At 44.7% G+C, this 10,156-nt stretch overlaps 1 protein-coding gene across 1 annotated transcript; it reads right to left on the bottom strand.

Moving 5' to 3' along the window:
- Nucleotides 1-2,512: 2,512 nt before the first annotated feature.
- Nucleotides 2,513-4,807, bottom strand: LOC119650262. The gene is made up of 4 exons (XM_038052876.1): nt 4,611-4,807; nt 3,999-4,548; nt 3,382-3,919; nt 2,513-3,323 (listed from the first exon to the last, which is right to left on the bottom strand). The coding sequence occupies exons 1-4, from the start codon at nt 4,661-4,663 to the stop codon at nt 2,524-2,526; spliced, it is 1,941 nt and encodes a 646-aa protein (XP_037908804.1). The 5' UTR covers nt 4,664-4,807; the 3' UTR covers nt 2,513-2,523.
- Nucleotides 4,808-10,156: the final 5,349 nt, after the last annotated feature.

Here is a 10,156-nt window from a genome sequence, read left to right as displayed (position 1 = left end):
CCAATGAAACTGCCAAATTTGCACGGGTTCGGGACAAACCACTAAGCATCTTTACACCAACTTCCGACGCTTGTTCATAATTCGAAACCAGACACAAATGAAATTGCATCAGTATACAAAAGGTCCTCATCAACCAAAGGACACTGCAGAACTCAAAACGGAATAGGTAGATTCGTGTCGAAATTATTCGTTTCTCATATTTTGCCTTAACTCTTAGCCAAATGTGCTGAGATAGATCTGTGTGGTCGACATAATTTTATGCTTGTCGACCATCCTTTTTATGTTATAAAGAATTCTATTTTCTTACGTGGCGCAAATTCCAGAAACCTAAATAACTTCGGCGGGCGAAAAAGACAGTGTTCTCCAATGATATGTGTAAAGGGCCGGGTGGGGCCGAGAAGTTACGCCTCTGATCATTACCGCATCTGTCTGTCTTTGATAGTCGGCCAGCACTCAGTGCCTTAGAAGACGACAGAGCGGATTAAACTCGATTTGAGAAGTTCATTAATGCGTAGATCACAAAGAACGTAATTTCATCCACGTTGCGTTCTAATGCTTAATGCGATGTCATAGTACAATTCACCGTGGACTCATAGCATTGATCCTGAAATTGCTCAATTCTCGGCAGGTCGCTTCCACGACGGTGGTTGCTCAAGATAAACGTTGTTTTGAGACGCCAGGAAAGCATCTGTATTGAGCAATGTGTAGGGAGCTGCATGTTAGATGTCCCTCGTATACCAGAAGCTCTGCATGGAGGCTAATACGAATCCGTGGGGTACAGCCTACCAAGTTGTAATGAAGAAGATCCGCGGGCGAAAATCACCTCAGGTGACATGCCCACGGCTCTTGTTGCAAATAATTACAACTCTTTTCCCGCAGCAGGAGCAGGACGAAAGCGTATCCCAAATGGCAGCTCAGCAGGACGTCTTCTCGATCCTTGATGTTACCGAAGAGGAACTGGGAAATCTGCAGACGTATTGGGGACAGCAAGGCTCCGGGATTGGACGGAATTCCGAACAGGGCTCTGAAGGTGGCGGGCAAGGCCAGACCAAGGTGGTTCGCAAGCACATTCGATTCTTGCATGGCGGAAGGAGTGTTTCCCGCCCAGTGGAAGAGGCAGAAGCTGGTCTACCGAAGCCCCGAAAACCACCCGGCGTGCCCTCTTCATATCGCCCTATTTGTCTCTTAGACACCATGGGGAAGATGTTGGAGAGGGTGATATACAACAGGCTGCTCCCGTTCATCGAGCTTGCGGGTGGTCTTTCAGAGCGGCAATCTGGGTTTCGGCGAGCCCGTTCTACAGTCGATGCAGTAGCAAAGGTCGTGGAATTGGCTCGAAATGGCTCGACGCTGGACGTCAAAAATGCTTTTAACTCAGCCAACTGGGGCTGGATTAAGGGCGCTTTGGTCAAACTGGGTGTTCCTAGCTACTTGGCTCGGCTCATCGAGAGTTACTTTTCGGACAGACTTCTCTGGTACGAGACGGACAACGGGCCGCAGGAGTACATTGTGACAGCAGGTGTACCTCAAGGTTCTGTATTGGGATCGCTACTATGGAACATAATGTACGACGGAGTGCTTGGCCTTCGCGTGCCGGAGGAGACAACGCTGATTGGTTTTGCGGACGACTTGGCGGTAGTTGCAATTGCAAAGCATCCCGAGGACGTGGAGCTTTATGCAAATGAAGCCATTCATACCATCAAGTCATGGTTACGAATGGCCAAGCTGGACCTGGCGGACGAAAAGACGGAGGCGGTCCTCATTACCAACCGTAGGAAGAACAACACGGTTACCATCCAGGTTGGTAATCGTGAGCTCGTCTCAAAATCGGTTGTCAAATACCTGGGGGTGATGATCGATGCAGCTTAGTTTCAAGGGACACTTGGATTATGCGCGAGAGAAGGCAGCAAATGCCAGCTCATCCCTTGCAAGGATGATGTCTAACGTGGGAGGGCCGAAGTATAGTCGCAGGCTACTCATCGCGGGAGTGGTGAGGTCGATCCTGCTATACGCGGCCCCTGTCTGGGCGGGAGCGTTGAACCACGCTGTCAACCGGAGGAAGATATGTTCGGCATACCGGCCAATTGCGCTAAGGCGAGCGAGGCACACTGGCTCTACGAAAAACGGAAGGCAAATCCAGCCGAGGTGAATGCGGATTTCCGAAAAGCCATCAGGAAAAGACATCAGGCAACAACGATGGGATAACTCCGACAAGGGCAGGTGGACCTATACATTGATCCCGTGTATCTAGAAATGGGTCAACCGAAAGCACCGAGAATTGAATTACCACCTGACACAGTTCCTTACGGGACACGGTGGCTATAGGAAGTACTTGCATCGCTTCGAGTTGGACGAGTCTCTCAACTGTCCTGAATGCGGTGCTACACTCGAGCACCCGGAGCACGTTATGTTCCATTGTCCCAGATTTCTGCAGCAGAAAGAGAACTACTAGGCAATCTTCCACGATTGAGATGTTCCCACAACCATAAAATAAACAAAACCATTAGGATTTTCGCTATATTTTTACAATTTTTTCTTAATATAATTTGAACTTATCGGAACTAGGGGTGGAGGTTCAGATAACATCGGCAAATTTCTTTTGAGTGCCATACGCTTAACAGCTGGGAAAAACGCAAGCGGTGGAGGATCAGACGAAGTGCTCTGCTGTTTGGGCTTATTAACTGTCTGTAGAGTTCCGACTGACGGAATAACACTTGAATTTGAGGCAGTAACCGCACTAGATGAAAAACCCATGCCGTTACCATCCAAATTCTGCGTGCCAACCAAGCAAGAAGTGATGCTGCTTGTATTGACTTCGTTCGTAACATTATTGCAAAAACCTTGAAGAGAATCGACGGAACACAAATTTTGTTGCTGCGACAACTGGAAATAATCAATCGAAGTGCAGCTATTTGTTTGCTCCATCTCATGTTGTTTGCTTTGTGAACTTTGAGACAGTTTCTCTCTACTCCACGCTGCCTGTTGACGTAGAGATGGCGGAGATCGTGATAATGCCGAGGAAGCAGAAGAACGCGGGCTCTGAACATTAGGCAAGTTGGCTAAGCAAATAGAATCATTGATACAATGACTGCTAAGTTGAAGGAATTGTAAGGGATTCCTCAGGTGAACTGGGGTTTTAATCCACAATTGCGTCGCACTCGAAATGATCGTCTCGGTGAACAGCTCGTCTTTGCGTTGTAATCTTCCAGGGAGCTGCTTTCTTCCTGTGGTGGTTGCTGATATCCTTGATGCTTCTGCTTTGGCGACTCTCATTTTTTTGTTGGCTTTTACGTAGATTTTCGTCGCCAGTTGTGTAATAGATTCTGAAAATTAATTCAATTTTCGCTTTGAACGTTTGCATTCAGAAATTCACAATCGTACCTAAGACTACCCAAATCGCGGGACTCTCACTTCCTATGATCGCTGATAGCTCTTTATTGAAATTTTTGAGATGATTTGAAATGCCCCGAGGCGTTCCGAAGATCGACATCTTCTCAGCACCAACAGCACGCAACCAGGCGTACTCCACATAATCACATAAATTGGAAAGGGCATCCGAAAAAATACATTTCTCCTTCATCCATTTCTTCAGTGAATCGAGACCGGGAGACATGTATTCGGCTGGGAGAAACGGCAACACGAGAAGCATACGAAGGGCACTGGCACCTACTCCCTTGTGAGTTTCCTTCTGTAAATTGAGACATTTCATTTGTGCAAGCACTGCGTCTGTGTAGTGGAACCAGCACCCTTTCACCACTGTCTCTGGAAACACATACGCGAGGGTCGCTTGCATCGTTTGGTCGAAGTCAGACATTACCATGTTTGGCAAAATGTTCAGTTCCTCGCGGATGTATGCGAAGAGAGCTGCATAGGCTGACTGTGTTTTTGCAGTTAGTAAGGCGTAGACTATTGGCGCAGTCTGCAATGGATATTTTGGAAGAAAGTTAGGATTGGTGGGGATACAGAGGAATGAGCGACAGAAATGTTACAATACTCACAATATATCCTTGTACCGCATGAGCAGTTATCAGGTGGTATCGAGGTGGTGCCTCAGGAATGAATTCCATCGTTCCATCAACATGAACCTCTTCAATCCTCCCAAAGAGATCAACGGTCTTCCTGTGCAGGAATATCATACAAATGGAATCCTCCAAACGAATGGTTTTCTGATAAATCGAATCCTTATCGGAGCCACTATTCACCCGGAACAAGTCGGACGTGTCCAGGATATCTACGATATCGGAAACGGTATTGGGTGTTTGCGGCAATTGCTTGCGTCTTGCTTTCCGCATGGCCGACTTGGCCGAAGCGAACGAATATAGCATGGCTGCATCAGAGTGTCGGGAGGTTGCTTCATCACAGTAAATTGCATAGAGTTCAGTCTTCTCAGCGGCGGCTCGTTGGGTTAGTATTTTTCGGAACTTATCAACGAGCGCGCGATCCGGTTCTGGCGAATGATTGTGGGCGGTCGTGTTGCGAACAGTCCCATCTTCGCTTATGCAACGACCAGGGCATTTTGAGGATATGTAGCGACAACAACGATAATAACTGCGGGAATGGGTAACCTTTGGTAATTACAATTGGATATGTTCGAGAGGAATCCATTTTACCTTGTTGTGTTTGTCTTGTACGCCAGCCAATATTTATATCCGTCCGCGTACATGGCGGGGTACTAACTTGAGGACATTCCACTAAGGACAATTAGTCGTGGAATGTCTTATTGAATTAATTTGATCAGTAAATGGAGCGTTGTGGCAAGCACTGCATTGTGGAAAAATAACAACAAATACTTATTGGATCTGATCTGATAAATGTCATAACAATGGGTGAGTGGCTGCAGCATGGCATATTTTAGTAGACGATGGTGAGAGCTTTAAGATTGAACATATTCATTAGAGGATAATCATGTCCTCGTAGCCGTTATATACGTTATCTTATATATTAAAAATGTCTAAGGATATAAAGATATAATTGACCGCTGCAAGTGATGATGATTTCAGGAGTGTATACAGCATCACGCAAGAGCTTGTGTTTGGTCGCAAATCTGCACGGTGAAAAGTAACTGAAAAGGTGGAAAACACTTCACCGCAGTTCCTTATCGTGGCTGGCCATCGTAGCATGCGGGTTCGGACTATTTCTTCAGGCAGAAGAAAAATCATTTTGGTCATCAATGCACTCAAGCGGATTAAAGCCGTTAGGATTGAGGGTCTCTCCGCATAGTTATTTATCGCTGCACCTGAAGATTTGTTGCTCCCACCCGTACGGAAGTCTTAGGAATCCGATACCACCCCCACTCCCTTACTCCAAAAGGCCGGCCGAAAAAATGGTGGCTTGACGCGCTGGATGGGGATTTAAAGCTAACCCCCTTATAAACATGACAAGGGCTGAAGAAAAGGAAGAAGAAGGCAAGAAGGTAAATTAAAAGGAATGCCTTTGCTCCCTGTATGGTTTGTTTTTCATAGGTACAAAGAGCGGCAAAAAGCTGTTAGACGTATTTACGTATCTACATATACATTTGATTTCTAAATGGGTTGTGAGACGGTGTTGAACTGCTTAGTAGTGGATTGACTTGTATCAACATTACCATTACCTAATGTCGAACATTTACAACATGGTGTTGATCCAAATCCTCTTTTTCCTTGGATGACACGGTTCATTGACCTTCAGAGCAAAGCAATGGTCTTGGCATCACCAGTCGTATGGCTAGTAGCTACAGAAAAATCATCCAAAGACGACTTGACTGCACGTATGGGACCGGGAAACTTGAGAACCCGAAGTGGCGGTTGAGAGAGGAAAATGCACCCTCGACCTTATTTCTCTTCAAGTCCTGGCTTTTATGGAGGCGCAGCCTGTGGGGCTCCCGTCGTGCTGAATGCTGTCGGAAACTGGAAAAGAATTAGAACTAATATGACCAAAGGTATTTCTTAAACGTTGGCCTCTGGGTTGATGATCTGTAATGCGAATTTGAGGTGCTTATTGCCAATGGCGACTCTTTTTTTATCCTTCTATGGTGGCTTCTGCAGAAGAAATCAAGAAGAGTATTCCATTGCCACTAAGCGTTCTCACTGTGACATATTAATGGTGGCTTCAGGTACCAATGATGAATAATTATCCATTCCCAGTGAGAGGGAAGTACCAGTTGATGGTTGTCCAGAATTCTTAGAGGGTTTAATACTTCTTGATGGAAAGTAGTAGGGGGTACACTTGGGGGAGAGATATTACAAGGTTTAGAGATAGATTATCAGCCGGGGTTAGATTTTATCCCACTGCACAACACTACAACTCTATAGTGATTTAGTGATCTACATAGATGTGTACAATCTGCAGTGGACCTAAATTTAACTATGAAATGTCCTAGAACCCCCGGGTGATAAGCACACGAGGTCCATTGCACGAAATCGACACGCCACATTCGCGTGAAAGGGTTGCACCCGAAAAAAAGTAACATGCTTATCAGTGGTTTCAAAGATAGAGGACACAACTCTGAAAGGTCAGAACGCGATGTGGTTTGTGGACATTGAGGGGGCCTGTACTTGGGGCTGAGCTCTACGGGAAGAAAGGTGCAAGGCGCGTGAGATTCGTTTGAAGACTGCTCTTACTCAAAGTTAAAGGCATCAAGCGACTGTCGGTAAGTAAGGTAGCAAAGTTGTCCCTTGCTGACGGAACTCCCCTTAGGCAACCGGTCCCCGAACCAACTGTTGCATGAGATGAAGCAGTTGGGCAAGGACAAGGCCGTGGTTGGGCTTATGAAGTCGCTGTAGTTGCAGCGACTCCCGGAAAGCCCTCAAGCCATCTGGGCCTGTGCGGACTCCGGGTCATTTGCAGCGTTACCGTACACTGCTGTCAAAATCCACGAGGTGCATATGCACCTCCTGGTCAGTGAAGTATCGCGGGAGGACACAAGCCAAATTACCTTGCTGCTAGCGTCTCTAAGTTAGCGTGAGTGAGTGAGATGTTTGCGTTTGGGAGGTAGGTCCCGAACTCGTTTGCGGTTCCCCAAACGAAATGGTCAATCGGGTAGTCGCGCGTCGGGGACCTCAACAAGTCCTGCAATCTGTTGGTACCACCGCATCTTTGCCGATAAGTCAAAGAAGTGTACCAACCCGTGAATGGTGAAGACATCAAAAAACTTAACTCGTTGGAAAGTCCGGCGGCACCTATCTAGAATGCAGCTCCACGACGCCTAACCGTCTATGATCCTTTGAGCAAGCGCCATTACCTAATCGACACAGGCGCAAACGTCTCAGCCCTCCCGGTATCGCAAAATCACAAACTGATCTCGCAACAACTCAAATTAGCGGCGGCAAACTCCTCAACCATACACACTTACGGCTAGAGGCAGAAGGACGTAAGTCTAGTACTTCTACGAAGGCTTTCATGCCGTTTTGTTATAGCGGACATAAACAGTTCCATATTAGACGCAGACTTACTAGGCAATTATGGATTGGTAGTGAATTGGCAGAACAAGTCTCTTTTAGATCCTGTAATCTTGCTCAGGTCTTCAGGAAAACTTGCCACCTGCTCAACTGTCAGTCTGTATATCATTTTTGAAGAAGTAGCCGACCCTCGCGTTCACGCGCTCCTTCAAAAATACAGCAACCTAACTACCGAAACTAGTCTCTCGCAGCCAGCTAAGCATTATGTACAGCACAACATCCGCACTACATGCTCCCCTGTCTTCTCGAAGGTGCGTCTGTTACCACCTCAGAAGTTTGCTGTTGCCAAGAAAGAATTTGATATATAATACTTTTAAAGCAGGGTGCTTGCAGGCCATCAAATAGTTGCTGGTCTTCTCCACTGCACAGGGTCCCAAAGCTCAACGATGAATGGAGACCATGTGGCGATTACAGACGTCTGAATGCTCAAACAATTCTAGCGCCTCCACGAGCCTTTGACTGTTCGCCTTCCCAACAACTCTGTGATACTACCTTAGAGCATACTTCAATTAAGTGAATTTGTGCTATAGGTAGAGATTTTCGTGTGCAAAAACAACGAAAGTTCGCCCCAAGAAAGTATGTTGTAGTCACTCCTGTAGCATCACATTCACTAACAAAAATCCTGCAATATATGAACGATGACTTAGATATGCTAGACGGCGTTTGAGAACCTTACGATGAATCAGATTAGGGCGACCGAAAGAACGAAGCAAGAATGATGGCCTTTAAACCCAATTAGAACTTAGACCAAAGAGCGTGTTAGTATTGCGCCTACCCCTTTTTAAGGTTTTGGATAAAACAATACCTTATTAAAATCGGTTTACAGTCTGTCTGTGTTTTTTTTTTTTTGAGGAGGAGGAAATTTTCAAAAGACTGGCCTGGACACCCCAGAGTCTGAGATTTTTACCGACTGCCTTGCCACCCCCCGCTACCTCGTAGAACCACCTTTAATTCCTTTCACGGCCGGAATCAGTTTACCCTCTACCTGCGGGGTTCGTAACCGCGCCTTCCTCACTTCTTCTGCTTTTCAGTTTGTCCTGACTGGTCCCATCGCTGTTGGCACCTGCTTATGGATATCTCTTTCGGCTTTTTTCCCTTGCGATAAAGAAGTGGTGCCCCGGTCCTTTTTCTTCCACCTAATTGAACCTTCTTTCCACTTTAGTGGTTCTTCTTCCAAGTAGCACAACGCCTCTTCACCGGGATGATGGGTAGCACAGCTTCCTTTTTGCATCACTAAATTTTTATATTATTAAATTATGGTAAACTGTGCAGGTTTCAGAAACTCGTTGCGACCAAATTAAAAAGACCCAATCGTAAATGATTACCCAAGTTGAATCAGGGTAATAACTGCTGGCCATATTGCTGCCCAGCTTACTGCTTTAACAGATGCGCAAGGGCTCACGGATCATACACAATTTGATACTCGTACAGTGCCATAAGCATTACATTTTGTTGTTCTAATTAAAAAAGTTTTTGAATGAAAGGAAAAAATGATTCAGCTTGACGTACTTTATTGTGTGCAAAACTATTGTTTATATCGTTTAACTTATAATCTACAAAATATTTGTCGCTTATTACTAAAAAAAATTACATATATCTATAATTTTTGTCTTCATCATCATAATATTCTATAAATCTTAAAAATTGAAATGCATCATTTGTCTTCTATGAAAACTAACGAACAAGTGAATTAATTTATTACACAATATACGTGTACGTTTGTATGTATATATAAAAAACAAGTGTAAAATATAACTAGTAGAGTAAAAAAAAAAAATTTAACTTGAGCTGCACGAGATATTAATAAATTTGTATTTTGATTTAGAGCAACGTTGAATCATTTCCGATTAAAACTATTCAAAGGAGAAAAGAAAGTGTTGATCGTGCGCTTCAAAAGTTATGATTTTTTTCAAGTTTTTAGTGAGGATGAAATCTCGCTAAAGAATGTAAAGTGTATATTCAACGATTTAATTAAAAACGCTTATGAAGAGTAGAGCGTAATTAGAGTAGGATCAGTGGAACCTAACCGAAGCTAGTTAATCAAGCACTGCAACCACTTTTTAGCTAATTCAAAAATTGAATATATTAGGTTGGGAAAAAGTAATCTCGTATTTTGTCAATAGATAGTGTGTGTGTGTTGTATTTATCGCATCGGGTCCTACTTTACGGCGATTTGAAGACGACAATCTGGGCTACAGGTGTCTCTTTGACAGTTTTGTGATCGTACGTTTCAGTCTCAAGTTATAGCGTATCAAAGATGGGAGCCCACCAAGGAGGAAATTCGTCATATTTTACATTTTTACTACCTGAGAGGTAAAAATGCAACGAAGGCGGCCAAAAAAATTTGTGAAGTTTATGAGTCCGATACTGTAACGATTCACACAGCACAGCGTTGGTTCGATTGATTTCGTTCTGGTGTAGTGGATGTTGAAGATACACCCCGTACTGGTAGGCCAATCGTTGTAGAAACCGATAAAACTGTCGAAATCATACAAGTAGACCGGCATGTGAGCATTTGCTCGATTGGCCAGGAACTGGGTAAGGACCATAAAACCGTTTGGAACCATTTGCAGAAGATTGGATTCCAAAAAAAAGCTGGATGTTTGGGTGCCACACGAGTTGACGGAAAAAAATCTCTTGGACCGAATCAACGCCTGCGATGCAGTGCTGAAACGGAACGAATTCGACCCATTTTTGAAGCGGATGGTGGTTGGTGATGA

This window comes from Hermetia illucens, chromosome 2 (genome assembly GCF_905115235.1).
Source record: "Hermetia illucens chromosome 2, iHerIll2.2.curated.20191125, whole genome shotgun sequence".
Lineage (NCBI taxonomy): Eukaryota > Metazoa > Arthropoda > Insecta > Diptera > Stratiomyidae > Hermetia > Hermetia illucens.
This window is presented reverse-complemented; position numbering and strand designations above follow the sequence as displayed.